We start from the raw sequence: 20,422 nt of genomic DNA, 5'->3' as shown, positions 1-20,422 counted from the left end.
ATGAAGTGTCCGCTTACAATAGAGCGTAGACAAATGAAAAATCCAATTTTGTGTCCGCGTTTGTTTAGGAGAATGCTTACACTTACGGGAGTGTTTAAAAGCACAGTTTTACTGGCTGGGTGGCAAAACGGGAATGAAAAATAGTGTCTGTAAATAGAGCTTTCTTCTGATGCGAGTGTCCGTCAGCGGAGAGTTCATTGTGTTTATATTTCTTTTAACAGGCCAGGTCACATGAATAAGGAACTTTCATGCAGTTATGGAATGCAGTCACAATAATAACTACTTAGTTACGACACAGCACGACTGTTACGTTACAAGTTTTCAGGATAAGGATTACAAGTGCACGTTCTAGATACTTAAACCAAAAGTCTGCCGTTAAAGAATTTATCCTTGAAATGTAACAAACTTTACCACGCAATCATTGGATTGACACTAATCAAGTTGTACCAAACTCACGTTTGATATTGGGAATATCGAGATGCGAACGAATCTTGAATCAGTTGTGTAAAGATTTAAGCGGAAGGATCTTATATCTTTATGACTCAAATCACTCAAAGAACAGCTAGATCTCTAGATTTAAGATAATCAAATCAGAAGTCGTCATATACAGGGACTGGATCATCAATTGCGATACGCCTTTTGGAACACGGTAAATTAAAGAATTGCATTGTCATCTCTGAAAAGGTCTTCAAAATTTTCTTCTTTACCTTTAACATCAAACGCTAACACATTCAATGTAAGACGTATATCAAGATATATCCCTGGTAAAGTATCTCCTACTCAATCGTTACCATGATATTCTACGTCAAACAGAACTGCTAGCTTCTTCATAACTACCTTTTTCCTTGACATCTCCAGAATCTATTGATCAATTTGCAAAACTTTTCGGCGGAAATGAATAAGATAAATTAGACAGCTTCATATCAGTTTTTCGGTGTTATTGAGTTAAGATGTGCGATATATGAACCCTCAAAATTTAAAAGAAAACGTGCATTAAGAGACTCTCAGCACAGCGGCCTCAACAAGCTCTGAGTTCACCAGAGAACACTTAGTGGTTTAAACATTTATGGTTTAGAAGAGTTTTTTTTTTTGAGCCTCTGACGCTTTCAAAACGTATGTTTACATGTCTTGTGCTGTTGCGCGATATTTACTCAAACAGAGAGTAAGCATGTCTGATAGTCTCTTGAACTGGAGGAGCTGCAGAAATTCTCGTTTCATCTCTTTGTCTCTGAAAGCATAGATGAATGGATTTACAGCACTGTTCGAGTAATGCATCCATTTGACGATTTCCACCAGGCGCTGAAGATCGCGGCTTGCAGGCAAACACTGAGGACAGTAAACAGCAATCATTAAAAGTGAATAAAATGGAAGCCATGCCAGAAAGAAAAATCCAGATACCACTGTTAGGGTCATTGCCACTTTAATTTCTTTCTTTAATTGACTCTTTTCCCGGCAGGATATTCTACAGGTCCTGTCTGAACCAGGTGTATGGCGGCTCAGTGATATGGCGATGCGGAATATCCCAGCGTACATTGAGCTGATAATTACAAGTGGACCAAGAAACCCCACCGAAGTAAAACTCGGCGCGTAAAAACGTTGAAGCTTGAACAGTTTCTGTAGTGGAGTTGACGAAGCAATGAGGGCTGCCAATAGCCATGCTGATGTAATCGTTGCCGTGTAAACTCGAGACGAAAGGCGTTGATATAAGAATGGCCTTGAGACAGAAATGAAGCGCTCGACGCTAATGGCTGTTAAATGAAATACCGATGTCAGAGCGCTGAAAATATCCAAGCTAATGAAAAACTCGTAGAAAACCTCGCCTGTGCTGATTCCAAGGCCTGAGATGCAGATCCAAAGCGGTAAGGAGGCGACTCCCACGATGCAGTCGGAACAAGCCAAGCTGACCAGAAATACATTGCCTCTCTTTCGCAATTTTCGGTTGTGAATGAAAGCAGTCATAACGATTGAGTTGCCGATGACGATTGCAAGTGCGAGTAAAACTGAAAAGAAAACAAAGACGAGGGTATCCACTTCGGATCTGGGATGTAACGCGTCAGGCGAAAGTGAACTGTTAAGTGCTTCGGTTCCACTGTTGATCATGGATCTGTTTCGCTCTCCCATCATATTTCCCCTTTTTTCCTCACCTTGTTTCGCCTCGCGCTCAGCAAGTTTAAGAGAATAAAAATCAGTTCAAATCTAAGCGGAGAGTTTTAAATAAAAGTACAAACACATAAATCAAGCGCAGTTGGTGATTGACGTTTTAAAATCTTCTTTTCCGGTGTAAACAGCTGCTTGTCAGCTCTTCCTTTTCTTCTACCCTTTACTTAAATCAGTTTATGGAAACAACATAATTGTCACTTTCTACGGGTGTGAAAATATATTTCTTCGGGAGATTACTGTTGCAGCATTTGCAGATGAGCGGTTTTCTAGGCCTGCATTCCGATTACCGTATCTTAAGGTCGCAATATTTTACGACTGTACGTTCATTTCACTCGTCTCGATCGAATATATTATCAAGTAACTGTAGAGCTCATTTCCACCTTGTCAAAGAATACTCCATTTCAATAGTTTTACGGAAGTTTGGTTGACATAAGAACGTTCTAGTAATTGAAAGGGAATAGAAAATGAAAACAGTGGCTGTCACTTTTTTTTCTCAGAGAATAGAGAAAGACGATAACTCTTGCAGTTAAGATACAAATCGTCAAAAGCTCTAAAAAGCGACCAACATATAATTGAATGGCCACAAATTTTATCATGTGAAACCTTTGATTTTGCCGATGAGGCTGAGGAAACAGAGGAAAGTCCAAAAGAAAAAAGGGAATGAAAAGTATAGAGATATTTGGAAATATTTTCAGTTGTCTAAATGTAAATTAAAAGCGTACTGTTGAAAGTTGTCTTACAAATAAATGTGGAAAAGTGATACTTAGAGTCGTGGTTTAATGAAACACAAATAAATCAAAACGTATACGGCCCTCAGCCATCCATTGGTTAACGCAAAGAACAATGACGCAAGTGAAGTAACTAAAAGTGTAGACTGAGATCGCAAATGTTTAAAAGGATCGGAAGCTATATCATCGCGGTGAAGCATAAGTTACAAAAATTCGATTTCTACACTTTATTAATACCAATAATGTAGAAAGTAGTACAGTCATAATGATAAAGAACATTTTCTTGAAGCATTTTAAGGCATATAAACAATCTCACGACATTTTTTACAAGCAAACGTCCTTATCAATAAAAGGCTGAAAGCATTGAAATGAAGATCAAGAGATTTGTAAAATAATACAATTCTCGACCTTTGATTTAGGGAAAAAATAAATACCTAATGTAATTTTCAACCAGTTTCGAGGAATTTATTCAAGCTGAATTATGAGAGCTTCATTTCTCAATTTATTGTTTTTTATGCTTTCGACTTATCCTTGTAGTGTGAATACTAATGTAAATATGGAGTATGATGAACAGGCTAGTTTGAGTTTCAAAGAACAGCGCTTCCTCATTTACTGCAAGCACAAAACCTTTTCTTGCGAGAATGAGTTTTAATTATGACATAAATATAAGAGACATTTATGGAAATCTTCGCATTTACCTTCTTTTAAAGCATGAGGCTCAGAGTATCTCGAAGATAGCCTTACTTTCATATTTCATTAGGAGGGCCACAATATCGATCAATTCATTTTTCCAAAAAATCGGTCAGTGTTATCTGTCGCAAGTATAAGGAAAAGTAAACATGTTCTTGACAAGGAATTGAACAAAAAACTTCCAGATAACCGGTAATATTTTATTCCTATTATTATCTCTATCATTTTATCATTTTTTATTTTTGGCGAGGTAACATTTCATTTTTTGTACAACGTATTTACATTATCAGTAAACAGTGAGGAAATTTCAGAACGACAACATCACTTCAGCTTGGTATACTGATGGAATAAATCATTTCTAATGTTGCCATAGTTTCTCTCTGTCTTCCTTCTCTTTTTTCTACTTTTTCATTTCCTTTTTTTTTTTGGAACACAATAGTGGTCAGTTCCCTTCGAACACTGATGTCAATGCGCATTCATCAAAAGCATGAATAACAGAAATAGTTAATCAAAACACAATAGGGGCTGAAAATAGAAATTCGAATGAAATAAAGCGCCGTTTAACCATAAAAAATAAACACGTACACAAAAAAAAAATTATTTAAAAAATGGATCAATGGCAAAGACCAAGAAATGGAAGACGAAACCTAAAATCGAGTGTAAGAGATTTGTCAAGGGACGCCAGAAATTATGTAATCACGTCATATCACGTAAAATTCCCATTTACGAGCTTGTTTTCTCAAAAGAAAATTGAGGTTCATTCAGACTTCTTTTAAAAACTAAACATGTCTTTACCCGTTTGATTATTGTTTTAACCGAGCACTGTTTTTCCATGCGTTTAAACCCAGAAGGACGCAATCACTCGTTCCTCACATCAGTCACGTGAATAAAACTGAGAAAGAAAAGTAGTACCAAATATCTCTAGCTATATGAACGAATTGCTGTTTTTATGTTAGCGTTAAGGCAGGACAGAAAAATGTCCCGGCAATTGAAGAGGGGCGAAAGATTCCTCTAGCTTGTTTGTTGGTTTTTAAGTTCTATTGATTTCGTTTGAATTGAGCATCAGAAATAGGTTGCTTTAATTTCGAATGTACAAATCGAGAATCTCATGTGTATTTGGAAATTCCGGCTCCACTCGACCACTTCTACAAAATCTTTTAAAAGGACCCAAAGTCTCGCGAAGGTTCGGCGCATTTCGGCATCACGAAAGGCATAGATGGCGGGATTGATTGCACTGTTTGAGTAATGCAGCCACTTTATAATGTCTACCATTTCATACTGAGCGTTGGACGAGGAAGGGAGGCATTGAACACAGTAGACATAGAACATGTTTACCACAAAGAACGGCGACCACGCAACGAAGAAGAATCCGGTCATCACGAGAAGCGTAAATGCGGCCTTGCGCTCTTTACGAACTCGTTGCTTGAGGTTCCCGTGCTGTGATGGTGCGCAATGGATTAACACTCGTGCAACGCGGAAGATTCCGATGTTTACAAATGTAATTACCGACAACGGGCCTAGGAAGCATACGGTAAACAATGCGGTAGCGTATACCTTTAGGATCTTCAACTTAAGCTTTTGTTCGTCATTGTCCCGCAAATAATTACCAGGATGTGAGCAAGCGACGAAAATTCCTAAGATCCAGGACAACACCGATGCGAACGCATACGGTTTGATGGAGAGCGTTTGGTGGTAAAACGGTTTAGAGACGGCTATGAAACGCTCAATTGATATTGCTATAAGATGAAGGTTTGACACAAGGGCGCTGAAGATATCAAGAGCAGTGTAAAATACCACAACGATGACACTTACTTTCCAGTTCATTATCGAGCCAAAGATTCGGATTGGCAGGGAGACACCTCCTACAAGGAGATCAGAGAAGGCAAGGCTCACGATAAGTGCATAGGCGCCAGTGTGAAGTCGACGATTTTTTATATAAGCTGCAATGACAAGAACATTTCCTACCACGATAATGAATATAAGAAGTAAATTAACCACAGTCCCTGCTTTCATTCCAATTCCAAGTTTTGCTAACGAATTTTTATCAGAGTCATTCTGTCCATTTTGAAGAGTAAAGTTCGTCATCCGACTTTTACTCATGACTGCGAAAAGCTCTCGAGCCAAGATCACTCGTCTATGCCGGCACGGCTCTAACAAACTCGTTTACATTCATGTTGACGTGATTTCTTTTTTATTTGTGATTCCTCATGTATTTAAAGATGAAATAATCAATTTGAGGATCATGCAGTATTTGAATAGCATAACCTGATTTATGAATTTCACCGTGGCCGAGCCTTTTAATAAAAAATCCACATCTTGAAAGTTTGTCATAAGTTCTTTACAACCATCAATTACAATTCCCCATTCACATCATTCGCAATTCATTTGGCTTCTGTTTTTCTGACAAGATATTTTTTAGTAAGAATGTTTTAACATCGCAAAGTTCAAATAATACAGTGTTTCCATATGCATTCGGTCGGGTTTGAATGATCGCAATGCAATCACTTATCTAATGAAATAAGTTTGCGTGCGTTAGTGATAGGTAAAAGGAAATGAACTTTTATCTGTGCTCCTAGATGTCTTTCTCTCTCAGTTTCGCTTAAGACAATGGTTTTCATCACGGTTGAGGCTTCCGACATAGGAAATATGTTTTGAGCTATTACCTAAATTATTTTGAATGTGTAAATATAAAAAAACTTCATAACATCTAGCTGTGTATAAGTGAAATGAAATTTCGAAAACATTATGGAAATTTGCGGCATGCCTTTCGTTAATTCAAAAGAAATAAAGAGCTCAATTTTCTCCTTTTAAAACTGAACTAGACATCACGGTTCTCTTTTATACATGAATGTGTGCACATCTCTCACTTCCCGCGATCCTAGCTCATCCTAGAAATTGTTTGGATGCTCGAAGAGTTAAGCCATTGACTCTTTTTTTTAAAATTTATAAGATTACTGAAAATAATCTACTTCGTTTTGCTGCATTGAGAAAAATATGCGATGTTCGGCTTTTAGAGTTAAGCTTTATCTTTCCATCGACAGACTGTTTCTTTTATAACTCTGCCCAATAATATGAAATGGCTCATGTGCACAGCATCATTGAATTTGATTCTTAACAAAAAAGATACTCAGCCTTGTAAAAATTTTATGCACTTACGAACAACTGAGACAGGCATGGAGATTTTACGGAAACGACCACATTGAATCAAATATGCTGCATCCTACATAAAATGAAATCACATTAAAAAATATTCATGCTGCAATCAAAGGGAATATAATCTTATCCCCTTGTTGGAGTTGATTGATCATGTTTTTATTAAGTATGACTGTTATTCATTTTAATTTGACAACCTGCATGGAAATGCACCAAAAGGTTGTTATGTTCTGCTCACAATGAGATCTGTGCCTTGGTTAACTCAATTAAGAACTGGTCGACATGAAATATACATTCTCTAAATCCAACTCTTTTTGTATGTGAAAATGATTGGCAAAGACTTACAAATACAATTTATCACTAAAAAAAACACGATTTTCTAAACTAATGTTGTTCAGAGATTTCATTTGAAAAACAGAAGGTTTAAGAGAAACTTTTGATTCTTCATTTTAGATTCATTTGATTTCCGCCCAGAGAAACTGTATTTCTCTATTTGCATTATTTGTCCCTTTGTAGCCTCTGAGATCGTTTAGGGGTTTACCTAATTCATGTAATAACAGCTTTGAGTGAATTTTTCTCAGTAACATGGCCTTCCGTGATCCTTCCAAGTTATAAGGGTGCCATAGCCAATCTTTGAACTGCCTTTTTGTCATTCTGTCCTCCTATTGAAATTCACTAATTATTTTCCAGGGAACCTACAGAGACTCAGCCTTTCTTACCTTTATTTCTCAAAACAATCTTCACGTAATAATTTTTTAGTTTATTAAAAACTTTCGGGTCAGATTTATGATTCTTCATGGGGTCCGGAATCATTATTTCTCAATTATGGCGCCAAAATACATTATGTATTTTACACAAAAGGAACTTAGTTTCTACACTGCATCGCTAATATATTGATGAGTTCCACCTTTGAACTTATGTTTCAGTGATGAGCAATATATCTGAGAAGGACACTCACAAACACGTGACACCTGATTCCGAATAAGGTCATTTTAGTCTAAAAGTCGCGAAAAAGCACAGGTTTTTTTTAGTGTTAATCACTTTATAATGCCGTATCTAGTTGCCTTATCACTGGATCCCTTCCGTGCTATTGATTTGTGTGCGTTCTAATAGCTTCCAAGGTCATTTTCCGCCAAAATATTCTTCCAGTAACTCCTCTGCAGGTATAAAAGCGAGGTTGCTATAGTGCACGATGTCGTTCTTGACGGGTCCATGGGCTCCGTGAGTTCCAGTCCCTTGCGGATAAGAAATCTGTTATGGGGAAGACGTCAAGTACGAGAAACCCAGCTCTGCACATCTGCGTAGTAGCATAAGAGTTGTACAGCAAAATTCGCTATAAGGGCAATACAAATTGATAAGTATCAATCAGTTGGACAAAAATAGAAATCAGTAACAAAATAATGTCGATGATGACAGCAATGAAGATGAAAATAATTAGTAGCAATCAAAACTATGGCAAAAGGAGACCCAAACTAACAACTCTAATGAATGCAAGCGAATTTCCCTAGTTCTCCTTCTTGGAATAGGATTTTATTTCCTACGAGGCGTCCATTTGATTTCAGTCATGAAATAAAGTCGAAAAAACACGAGAGAGGAAAAATGAATTGCAAAAGAGAAAATACACATGGCGTAACCATGGTTTCGCAAACAGCTCGCAGTCACTTGCCTGTTGTGTAATAAACCTCTTATGTCCAAGATGAATGTTGCTTGCTTTTTCTTTGTTTATTGCTGTGGTTGTTTTCCATATAACTGTTCCTCGATAACTCCTCCACGTCCCATTCGTTGTCACATCATTTTTCAACACTCTCACTAAGCCAGCAATGAGGTTTTTGTAGCTCGTAAAGTTTGTGCTTTCAACAAAATGAAGTCCAAAGTTTAGTACAATAGCGCTGTTTTCGTCCATTTGAGGATCGTAGACAATGCGGCGAAAGTTTTCCAAAACTTTTTCATTGTTGTAATCTAAATTATCATATTGTCTCTTAGCAGCTGTAACATATGGACAGGATAATCCAATTATAACTGAAATTGCATCGTTTGAAAATGTTTCTACATATCCTTCTCTGTACCAGTGACTGGGCAAAGAAAACGTTGACAGAATCACCATAAACCCACAAAGTTCCCCTTTTTCTGCCAATGGGTCGCGTGTCAATAATGTCTAAAAAAAAAGGAGAAAAAAGTTTTTACCAACAACCTTTAACTTTCACCTCACCAAATATTGGTTCACAAAAGGTTATTGGTTACCTAATTTGTTGCTTATTGTTTCCTCTCTCCACTGGTTGACAAAATCACGAACGGAGCATCTAATGGAACGCTACAATTAATTCGTACTTATGAGTACCTTTGAAATGTGGCTTCCATGTATTGCGCACCCATCGTCCATATCCGTCCCACAGAAAGTTGCATTTGACTTGACAACCTTTACTCCTTATTCTATCCATGGTTTCCTTTGATATGCTGGACATATTCGCTTACATAGAGAATAAAAGTTCCTTCTTTGAATAACAGAAGAGCATTAGAAAATCGCCTACAGATCTCAAGAGGCTTGGGTAGACTTCTTAGAATTGCAAACCATTCCTTAACGAAACTTGGTCAGCAAGTTGGAAAGTATTTCCATGGTACATCAGTTTGGTGCAATCAATACCATACCTCACCAAATAATTACCTTCACGAAAAGTAAGCACCCGTCCGTAATTCGGGTATTGCATTCTTGTCAAAGCTCAGTCAATTAAGTCAACACAATACTTTTAGGAGTCCACTACTTTCCTGAATTATGATCTTATATCATTGTTACAACCAGGCTAATGTCAGGAGAGACTGGCAGTAGAATTAAGAGCTAGCACATGCAACCTTGAACTGCTTCATTGAGTTGAAGTTTTCGAGAAAACTGAGGAACTTACCATTCTTAGCAGGAGGAATTGGTAATTCCACAGGACTCCCACCCCATAACGGCGCTTGAAGATAGTCCTTATTTCCTTCAACCTCTGGGTGCAGCTGATATTTTCCTTGTACATTGCCTTGGAAATGAGAAAAAAAGAAAGATGTGATCGGATCTTCAAGTGGTTGTGAAATATTTAATGCCGGACAAACCCCCACGCAGGTATGCAACATGAGCACATTTTATCGTTTCTAATTTTTTTTTTCCTTGAAGCATTTAATCGAGCATGGTTTGTTGCGTCGAATGAGCAATCCAATGGTAATATGCAAAATACATGCATACTGGGAAATGAAACCCATCTTTGACTCACCAATAATAAACCAATCTACTGGAGGGTCCTTAAATCCATTTGCATGAAGTAAAATCCAAAATGACGCTTGCCTTGTAGACTCCAGCTTCCATTGCAAGGAACAGAACTTCGTATGTTCCGTTTCCGTGATCAATAACTGTCGGAGAGATAGAGGCCCGGTCCCCTTATAACAACCCTCCAAGAGTCACCACCCTCGAGTTTAGGATGACCCTCCTTCGTTTGAGACTGGATGCTAAAAACGGCTGTATTGCCGGCGGGTCTGATATCCCACAGTGAGATAAAGCTTGCATCTGGATCGGTGGCATTTTTTTCAATGTCTCTTGACGAGTTCCATGGCATTTTGTTTTGCATGGTAAAATCATGGCCTGCCAATCCCGTCTCGCTCGTCTTGTCGACACCAGTGTTTGGTGAAATCAGCAACTTCCTTGCTTGAGGACTCATTTACAATCGACGAGGATATACTATCTATAGCTACTATATCTCGTAACCGAATGGGTGTTTTGTGACCAGCCAAGTCCAGCTCGTTCTTCACTAAAGTTTTGATAACCACAAAAATACGTAGATAACAATAAAGACAGCAAGAGAGATTTTGTAGAAGTCTCTGCTGGATCCTGTTGAGCGAGGAAGGACCTGGATTCGCATGGATTATCTGCACCTTTCGCTCTCTCAGTGTCTTGATTTTTGCGCGTTATCATTATATAGAACTTTGTGCTGAACAGAATGGACGAAATTACGTAAGAATGCACAGATTATTACGAATGATATTCCGTCACACCCGTTACCAAACATCATAGTGGAATCTGCAAACATGAAATATTGCAGCGAATTATACACATGCAGGTATCCAAATGGTGCCAAGTAGTGTCAATTAATTTTTTCCTCTACTTAAACATGTGCGTGAGGTGGTTCACGGTAAATCTAGCTCTGAAGGGAAACTGACTACCTAAAGTTGAGTTTTGAGTGATTACTCAGAAAATTGAGGAATTCAGTCCCTCTGTCTACCTTCCTCCAATTGCGTTTTTAAAGGAGGGTCAAGTTGAATCATTACAACGGGAGAGATATTTCTGGAACCATCAGAATCTTCTTTTCAAAAGAAGTCTCTCGAAACTTTGCATTCCGCCGGTTAAAATCCAATGTTAAACACAACTAGTGGACCTAAAAGCTAACGAACCAAAAAGGGAGAAGTTGAATATTCACAAATATATTACCCTACAAGTCTTCATACGAACCGTTTATCAATGAACGCTAGTTCAAAGAAACATAACCCATAACTCGGTGTTAAAGATAAACATTCTCAAGATCACAAAGGAAAAATTATTCGCGCATAGAATTAGTACGATAAACCAACGTTTTACTACAGATATGTAGATGATTATGATATAATAAATACGTACCTAAATATCCGCCAGCTACTTTCAAATTCCTTTCAATTAGACATTTGCCCCGGTGACTTACAAATAATTTTTCTCTCCTGTGTGATATTATTAGTAGATAACGCTTATGACCTTCGTTTGATTTAATGATGCGGAAAAAAGCCAGGGTATAGGAACTAAACAAAGTCACAAAACAAGCTCTACTTGGTTAGAGCTTTTTTGTTTGTGCCTCACGAACACAGGTACCGGGTAGACTCACCGAGGCATGGTAAGAGTGGACCTTTTTGTGTTATAAAACCTTGCTTTTCGTAAGTATCTCTCCGTTTGTTTTTGGTTTATACTTATTTTTTTTAACGAAAAGGAACAGTAATGACTCCTGTAAATAAAAATAAACGAGATAGATCGCTGAGGATGGGCTTTAATTTGGGTGAGTGAAAAAACTGGTCGAAAACTCTCCACATTGGCTGCCTCCAACAATAAATTGCAATGCAATGCTTGGTGCCTTGTACGGGGGGCATAAACATGAGTGACCAAGAGATAATTTCTCCTTACAATAGCGATACAATATCAAGTACACAAGTGCTAAGAATAAAGGAAAATATTAATTAGGGGATATTAGTTGATCTAATACCAAATTCTCCGAAATAAAATCATAAGTATTGTATGGCAGACAGTAGAGATAATTACTGATGAGATCTCGGAAGCGAAAGGGTTTAAACACCTGAAAGAATGATGAGCTATGTGACGAAACTTCTGTTTTGTCTCCATTACAGCAAAGTATTGCTCGTCTGTTGTTCGTCCTCAGGGTCCCAGACTACAGAGCAGGGTGGGAATGATGAAATGCGTGCAAGCGACACATTCCTGTGTATTCATGGATCAACGAGTTTTTCCCTTGCTCAAAATAAATTCTGTTGGATAAGATGCACGCGCTTTAGCCAGTCAGAAATCTTTATTTCAAATTTCAGGTTGAAAGAGAGCGGATAACTTTAGGTAATTGAACCTGTCAGTTCCAATTACTTTTAGCCAAAACGAATTGTTTATTTTTCTAAAATTGACAAGATATCTCCGTTTGACACCTTATATGGACCCACCTGTAGGACCTGCCTCATAGAGAAACGGATGACAAACCAACCTTTTCAATTGTGAAATTTCGAAAATTAAGATACAACCTTTTAAGCTTTTAAATTGTTTCAAGTCGTTCACCTGTGACTTGGTTCTTGATGGAAGGAGAAATGGTACGTGAACTAAATGGTACAGTATAGAACTATCTTGAATGCACAGACAAATCTCTAAAATCAAGCTCTTCACATAGCGGACCTGAACTTCTTCAAAACTACTAGTTAATCAATGACTGATCGTCAAAGAAAGAGTCCATTGTCTCAAGAAAATATCACAATGACAGCGTATTTCATCAAGTTGTCTGAGGAACAAGATGAGTTCGACAAAGGGAAATTTCTTGCCATCCCGGAAGAAAATTCTTCTTTACTGTCGCCACAGTCCTTATACTCCTCGCAACATTTCGTCTCTGGCTAATTACCCATCTGGTAACCGCGCCGGGAAACTTAAAAATGTACTAGACATCTACTTCAAATGCTTCCTAGGGAATTAGTGGGATCCGACATGAACGTCATCGTCTTCATATATATAGAGCTTCGAATGAAAGTCTCTGGCATTGCGTTATGATTTAAGACGAATGGAACAAAAAGCCTTCATCTACTTTTGAATGTTTTCTTATCCAGTTTCTATCAATACTTTGAGATTCGTCCCACCGCTTTTTTAAATTAACTGCAGAAGACAACATATGCCTTCTTATCCTCTTTTTTTCGTATTATTTTTCTCCTATTTAATTTTTTTAATTGAAAATATGATTGTCATGTCATGGTGACTTAAGGAAGCAACCGAGTCGCTTACGCTGAGGCTGCTTTTAGCAAATTTAAGGATTCGATAGAAAACCGCGGTAACATAGTGTCAAAGACAAACTGGCATCTAGCCATTTAACTTTTTTAAGTGTTGGAAAATAAATGGAAATAATATGTTTTCATAAGCCATTTAGCAAAATATAGTAAGCTAGTTGATCAGTTCTTACTTCCTTGGCGGTTTTGCTTTACGAGCACAGCTGAAGAGCTTCGAATCAAGGATATCAGTTTATTTTCTGACATGCGACTTACAATTATCTCAATACAAGACCAGAAGTTGTCTTATCCGGTTCAGTGGGGAGATTGAATACAAAAGTACAGTTCTCTCAAAATGACAACTTGATATTGCTTTCATGGACACAAAGTCACCGCTAGTAAGTGACAATACGTAGTTGTTAGTTGGGTTTCCAACCATGGGTACACCCTTACAACGAGATGAAGAAGTCTATTTTTGAACCATCCGAGGGGAAGACTTAAATATCGTCGTTAGTTATTTAAAATTGATCCCAAAGAGATCAAACCCGTAAGCGCTTCAAGAAAGACCATGTAGGCTAGAAACTGTACGTGCTCCAACCAAGGAAGGCTAAATCATCCGGTTAATAAATAAACATAGACGCGACAGCTGTGTAATTCTCACGATCTCAATTAAAAAAAATTCGTGCAAAGAAACCGGCTAACGAAGGACATGAAGTGTTCAAGCCGGTCAGGTTGATGTCGCGACTCTAGAAATATTGCTTCTGAGTTCTTTCAGTTCAGGAAATCCACATTTGGCCTCATTACACCAAGCGTGGCTCCGGCCAAGTCATCTCATGTCAACATACAAACATATATTATTTTACATGCAATGTATACTACCCCAAAGCTGTAATGACTGCCAAAAAGGTTTGCGGCAAGAGCTCATGAATTCTGAATCAGTTTATGAGGGTGTACACAATTTACGATTATGTTTCTGATTCAGAAATACGAACATCGACAGTCCTTCTACAACAATTTGATGTAATAATGAGTTTGACGTAAATCCTCATCAATCGATATATAACACGATCCATTTCTCATTGGATGAAGCGCCAAGATAAACCCGGGGATTGTCTTAGTGGACGACAGAGACAGCATAAGTATAGTCTTCTCCAACACAAAGCTCCAGATAACACTAGTTAACGAAGAGCATCATAATTTCTGTTGGCTGAAAAAGTTCAATCATCAAGCAAAGGAAGCTTTAAAGATGGAGAACACAACTCATCTGGACGAAAAGGCATCGAACAGCACATCATTCCGTTCCATGAATGAAGTTTTCATCTTCATGTCTCTTTATGTCGTGCTCTCTTTGATGACCATCACTGGAAACACTTTTGTTATTGTCGCCTTCAAGAAGATTCGAATTCGAGCTGCCATAAATATGTTCTTTGTCAGCCTGGCTGTGTCAGATTTGATGGTTGGGGCAGTTTCAATTCCACTGTGGATCTACCATCTGTCCTGTCCTTCTTTCAAAAGATGCCGTCTACCAAGTGCCACTGTAGGAGCCTTTTTTCAAGCATTCGACGTGTTTAGCGCGATGGCTTCCACATCAAACCTCATAGCCATAAGTATCGAGCGATACTTTGCTATCTGTTGGCCCGTTAAGCACCGAGTGAGCTCCCACAAGCGTTACTACAAAATGCTGTTTCACCACTTGGATCTACTCCGTGCTAGTCACAAGCATTTACTCAGTCGATTTCAGCCCAACATGGGCAAAAATATCGTGGCTTACTGGTATTTGTGGCAGGCTTCGCTGTCCCTCTCATTGTCCTCATTGGCATGTACAGTAGTATCCACTGGGGTGTCAAGAACATGAATGCAAACTGGAAACGAGCAAACGCCGAGACATCGGTCCTTTCTAAAAGGCTTCAACAAGAAAGGCGAACAGTCACGACGATGGTCATCGTGACTGTGTTGTTCTTAGCCTCCTGGCTTCCCTTTTTTGTGGTATCCCTGCTTTGTATTTTTCAACGTTCGAGTCGTCTTGTCGGTGGAGGAGGAAAAGGATTCATGCGGCTTATGGACTTCATAAAATGGCTACATTACAGCAACAGTGCAGTGAACCCGCTTGTGTACGCCTATCGCAGCGAGGAGATGAGAAGAATTTTGGTAAAATTGCCTGAAAGGGCTCTTGGAATGGAGATTGAGAGGCGTCGTGCAATTCGACCAGAAAATAGGAACAAGTGGCTTTAAAAAGCTTGGCTGTTTTTTCGACCAAAGTTAAGTGAAGTTTGTGCCTTGTGTACGTTTTTCCTTAAAATATATTCCACAGGTTGGAAATAGAGAACATTAATAATCATGCGAACTGGTGCGCACAAACAGCTTGCACGGATATCAGGGGTACATAAGTCAAGAAGACGATGGTGGAAATTTTGGTAACTTATGAAACTTCTCCTCTTTTCAGCGCTTGACTCTCGATCAGTTCTATCTCTTTGCTACTTTGGTAGGGTTTTCTTGTTCTAATTTTTCGCTTTTAAAAGCAGCATACACTTTTTATTCCGGCCAGGGTGACAAAATAGATGTTACAACTATTAACCCCCAAAAAACCTAAATTCAAATTGTGAGGAGCTATATTGCTGTTGGGTGCGTTTAGAAATCTTAAAATAACGTCGACAATTTTTTCCCCCAATTAGTAAAGTTGCAAAACACCCAACTGGCTACGGCTCGATAGGAATACCTGGAATTAGTACTAGCTTTCTATTTCGTGAACGGACATAGCTGACGTAAAGAAAAAAGAATAAAAGCAGGGAATACAGCTTATCCTTGTGTGCTGATGATGATTTAATCAATGGAAAGACAGGTGGTAAATTATCCGGTACCAGAACTTTCTCTCTACTATTGACATCTTTATAATTATAAAACAAAGAAAAGATTGGGAATTGTTAAGTTCTGATCTTTGATGGACAGATCAATATGTAACATTTAAAAGGACATTTTATAATTAAGGCATCATTTACTCCACTATGAGTAACTTCAAATTAAGTCAGTTTTTTTAATGATCGACTCAGAGAAAATATTGCCAAGTGTCAGTCTCAAGTGGTTTGTGAGAGTCTCTATTCAGTTCTCTTTTTTAAGTTTCTTTATAAATGAAGTTGTGTCTGAAAAGCGCGTATTTATTATTCGGAATCATTCCCCACTTTTATTTCATCTTAAAAGTTCTTTGCTTCCACTCACTTCATCCAGAATCTAGAGGGGTTGGTCTCTGTTTCTGGGACGACTTATGTCCTTCATCGAGTACAAAATTGATTTCTAATCCCTAGAAAAGCTTCCACCGCAAAGCATGTGCAATACCTAGACAGTTTGATTGGAAAATGAAAGCAACAACCAATTACCAAATACAGGGAATAAACGAGAACTCTATTCTCTTTCCTTTTGTCAAGGAAATGTTTTTCAGTCAAATCTGATCACCAGAGCACACTTTTTTCTGCATTTATCATCATATGAATCAAAGTGCTCTGTGAGCAAACTCGTGAATTGACACATGATTTTGACACATGATGTTTAATGTTATCTGGTTTTGGGAATTTTGTGGTTGATTGTCATATCTAGAGTACGAGCAGTAGTTCAGTGTTCGCTAATGTAGCAAAGAAACAAAGTAACGTTGGGATAAGAAGGCATTACAATTGAAATAATCATGCTATTACAAGCAAGGTGGATGATGTCATGTGTTTTAAACGTCTATCAGTTTGTTTCTGGTTCAAAAGAAAAGGTTGGAAGTAAAATGGTGTGAAAAGTGAATTTACTGTCTTTCGTTGTAATATTAGAAAATCAAGGCAATCCTGTCTTAATGAAAACATTAACGATTCCCTCTTTATCAAATCAGACAAACTGGAACGAGTTTGAGTGATATACTAAGCCAAGCCTGCCACCGTCATTTTGGATCTCCGCCTGGGTAGATTTAAGTCACGTGCTAGGCAACGTATACTCAAGAACAAGATAGAATTTCATTTCAGGCCTATTTATCAATTTGTGTGTGTAACTTTCGCATTTTAGTACGTTGTATGTATGTTGAATCTTCAAATTGTCTTGAAACTTCAAAGAAAATTGTTCTTTAAAAATTCACTGAAAATCGGTAGCTAAAATTGTTTGTTTAGGTGTTATCTGATTTCGTGTTAACGTGTAATTTCGTCAGTCGCCGGCATCTTTTGTTGCTTCACACAGGAAAAACACACGCGACGAAACGTAATGATCAATTTTGTCCTCAATCTCACGCATAACAGAAAAAGCTTCTGAACATCTGTAAACTTCGAGCGCTTCGCAGTAAGTAATATTTTCAATGAATCTTCCGATTGTTTTCGAGTTCAAGGATTGTAAATTACAATTTTATGAAAAACGAAGGTTGTTCTGTTATTTCAGTGTGAATCCTTGCATGCCTGCCAGTCGCTGGCGCCGCTTGTTGAAACTAAAACGAAAAAAAAAACTCTTTTAAGATTATCATTGGCTTCTTTTTCACCCCACCACTATTCTTAGCAACAAAGGTCGCCATTTCTTCTGTTTACTGCTCGCTAAAAACTATCAAATGCACTCAAAAGCCTAAAATCTAAAAAGTTTACAGGCATCGACCATCGAGCGAGCGAGCGAGCGAGCGAGCGAATGCCATTCCCACATGGTATCTATAACTCGCTCTTGCGCATGCGCGCAATTCACGAGTTAAAAAGGAAAGCTGCTTAAAAGAGGGCACGATGGTTATATATGACCAGACTAAAGAGGAAAACGTTACAGGTCAGGTAAAACCTTTTCGAAAACTAGCGTTTTCGACGGAATAGTGTTAGGAAAGTTAAGCTATACGTGTTGGAAGTACGGGTCGATTAGTGTTCCGGAGGGTTTGCTAAAAGTGTCAGCAGGGCTTAAAAAAGTAAGGATTGTACATTGAGAGTTCAAGAGACTCAGGGATAACAATAGACACACTTAAGAAATCTTTCCTTTCCTGTTCTCGTATTTAGTTTGGTTTTTGTGCTGTTTCTATGATGTACTGATTATAGCTTGCGCCGCATGAACAATTGCGTACTAGCAGGAGTTCATTTGATTGACGTCCGCTCGCTGTAAGGCAAAATCGCCTGAAAACACTTTCGAATCAATCAATTCGTGTTACACCCTCAGAGATGATGCAAAACGATTTGACATTTTCAGTATGAATTTTTCGGAAATGTCTTTAAAAAGTGACACTTGTTTATTTTCCCACAGTTACTGAATCATGTGACAAATGACCAAAATTTAGTTTGCTTCAGATTTACTTTGAAAATCTCCATCTTGTATGAGTTTTCATCTGTTTTATACTAAGTAGCGACTTTTTCCAGAGAAATTATAGAACGTTTAAACATTGTTACGCTGCTACAAAGGCCTTGTGTTGATGCAATGCTGTCAAGAGTTTGTTTGACCATATTTCCTATGCGTTCACACAGCGTCACCTTTTCATTAGAACTTCGCTTTTCTTGTCATTAGAGCTGAGTTCAGTGAACATTTAAAAGAGTGCTTCTATTCACCACACTACAAGGTCAGAATGCTACAGTTGGTGCAAAATGTCACTCGTAAATCGAAAGATGGAAAAAAAACCTTCAATGAAGTGCACTCGCACACCTATCTTGTTGGTTCAGCCTTTTACTGTTTAAAAAAAATATTAAAATTCGTAACAGTTGTAAACATGTCATTCCTAGACAACAATCATCCAAACTGGAGACAATTCATCGATACATTCAGTAGTGACGTTTTTTATTCGCTAACCGTGATTTTGTACTTAAAAGTGTGGGCACTTCTGTGCACTGTGAGGCGAGCACCTAAGATTTCTTAACTGCATGCTTTTTCTCAAGATTTTATTCAAGCTTATGAATAAATAAAAAGTGCATAATATGCTTTTCGTGTTTAAATGGTTTTCAGCAATGTTGAAATAGGAAAGTAAACGCCGCAAGGTTATATGTATTTATGTCCAAAGAAAACATTGAGAATTCTTCTTTTATTTCAATGAATGAAATTCGAATTATTCTGCCGCTCTTAAGGAAATGTGATTCGTTAAGAGATATGCCAGTTATAACTAAGGGACAAGACCAAACACAGGTAGCCAGACTCCACTGTCTAGTGGCAAAATTCCCTGTGGATTACATAAATCTTTAAATCAACAAAAAAAAATTTTTGGCAAATGATCGTTCATTTTTTCCTGCATGTGCGTCAGTGGGAGTGAAAAGATGGATAGGCCAATCACAGTGGCCGTAAAGGTTTTTTATTATTATAATGGAATCAGTCGCCATGATTTTGAACTCAATTTAAGCCGTAGTTGCGAAGGTTTTCCATGGGTTAGCTATCAGATAAGCTACTCGGACAATAATAGGACTCGGAGTTGTAAGTATGCCATCTAAGTTCTTCAACCGGCAGATCCTAGTTTTTGTTGAGCAGACGTTGACCTGAGAGCGGCAGTTTGAATAACATCAATAACTGTATTGGTGCACCTATATATATTTTTTTCCATCCCAATGGTCTTGTAACAACCCGGGGTCATTCGACGATTGACGAAAGGATGAAACTAGGTAAAGGTCAAATCTAGCCACGTAGAATTTTTCCACATAGAAATTTAGTATCCCAAACTGAAGTTGTGCCACTAAAGATAATTATATACACGAATGCGTGGGTGATGTAACCAATTTAACTTTAAGCGAGAGAATATAGCAGGAAAATTAGTTTTTCATATAACCTCCGACTTGATGCGCGATAGAAAATGTAGAATGGCAAGAAAGTTGCCAACCATTTAAACATTACCTGGTATCTAGGCCAGAACCAACATTGGAAGTTACGAAACACGAAAAAACTCCATGTTTGGGTCCCTTTCCCGCATTTAAACTCCCCCCCCCCACTTTACATGATTGCTTCGTGAAATGAGCAAAAACGATTGAAATAGGAATCGATCCGGAATTTCTTTTATTTTTATTTTTTTATAACCCTTATCTAGGGTCGCGGTCCCCTAAAGACTCTTGAAAATACATAATCATACTTTACCAAGAAAATTAATCTTGGAAAATCCCATATAATATACTCAATATGGTTTTTTTCCATGTACGTTTAAGACTAATTCATGAAGACTGTTTTCCTGACGACTACTGGCTTTCGTGTAGTTAAAATACCCGCTGTGTCGCCACGATTCGTGCGCTTTTTTT

At 38.0% G+C, this 20,422-nt stretch overlaps 1 protein-coding gene and 3 pseudogenes across 1 annotated transcript; 1 reads left to right on the top strand and 3 right to left on the bottom strand.

Annotated features, from left to right (window-relative positions):
- Nucleotides 1-1,119: 1,119 nt before the first annotated feature.
- Nucleotides 1,120-2,124, bottom strand: LOC136282218 (beta-1 adrenergic receptor-like). Its single transcript, XM_066169540.1, has one exon. The coding sequence runs from the start codon at nucleotides 2,122-2,124 to the stop codon at nucleotides 1,120-1,122; it is 1,005 nt and encodes a 334-aa protein (XP_066025637.1).
- Nucleotides 2,125-4,656: 2,532 nt separating this feature from the next.
- On the bottom strand, nucleotides 4,657-5,781 carry LOC131782188 (histamine H2 receptor-like; annotated as a pseudogene).
- Nucleotides 5,782-7,853: 2,072 nt separating this feature from the next.
- Nucleotides 7,854-10,618, bottom strand: LOC136282080 (uncharacterized; annotated as a pseudogene).
- Nucleotides 10,619-14,487: 3,869 nt separating this feature from the next.
- Nucleotides 14,488-15,473, top strand: LOC131782173 (D(1A) dopamine receptor-like; annotated as a pseudogene).
- Nucleotides 15,474-20,422: the final 4,949 nt, after the last annotated feature.

The sequence above is a fragment of the Pocillopora verrucosa genome, chromosome 7 (genome assembly GCF_036669915.1).
Source record: "Pocillopora verrucosa isolate sample1 chromosome 7, ASM3666991v2, whole genome shotgun sequence".
NCBI classification, from domain to species: Eukaryota; Metazoa; Cnidaria; class Anthozoa; order Scleractinia; family Pocilloporidae; genus Pocillopora; species Pocillopora verrucosa.
The sequence above is the reverse complement of the archived record's forward strand: the minus strand, read 5'-3'. Positions and strand labels throughout refer to the sequence as shown.

Coding starts and splice junctions, on each gene's coding strand:
- LOC136282218 (XM_066169540.1), bottom strand. CDS start 2,124: ATGATGGGAGAGCGAAACAGATCCATGATCAACAGTGGAACCGAAGCA.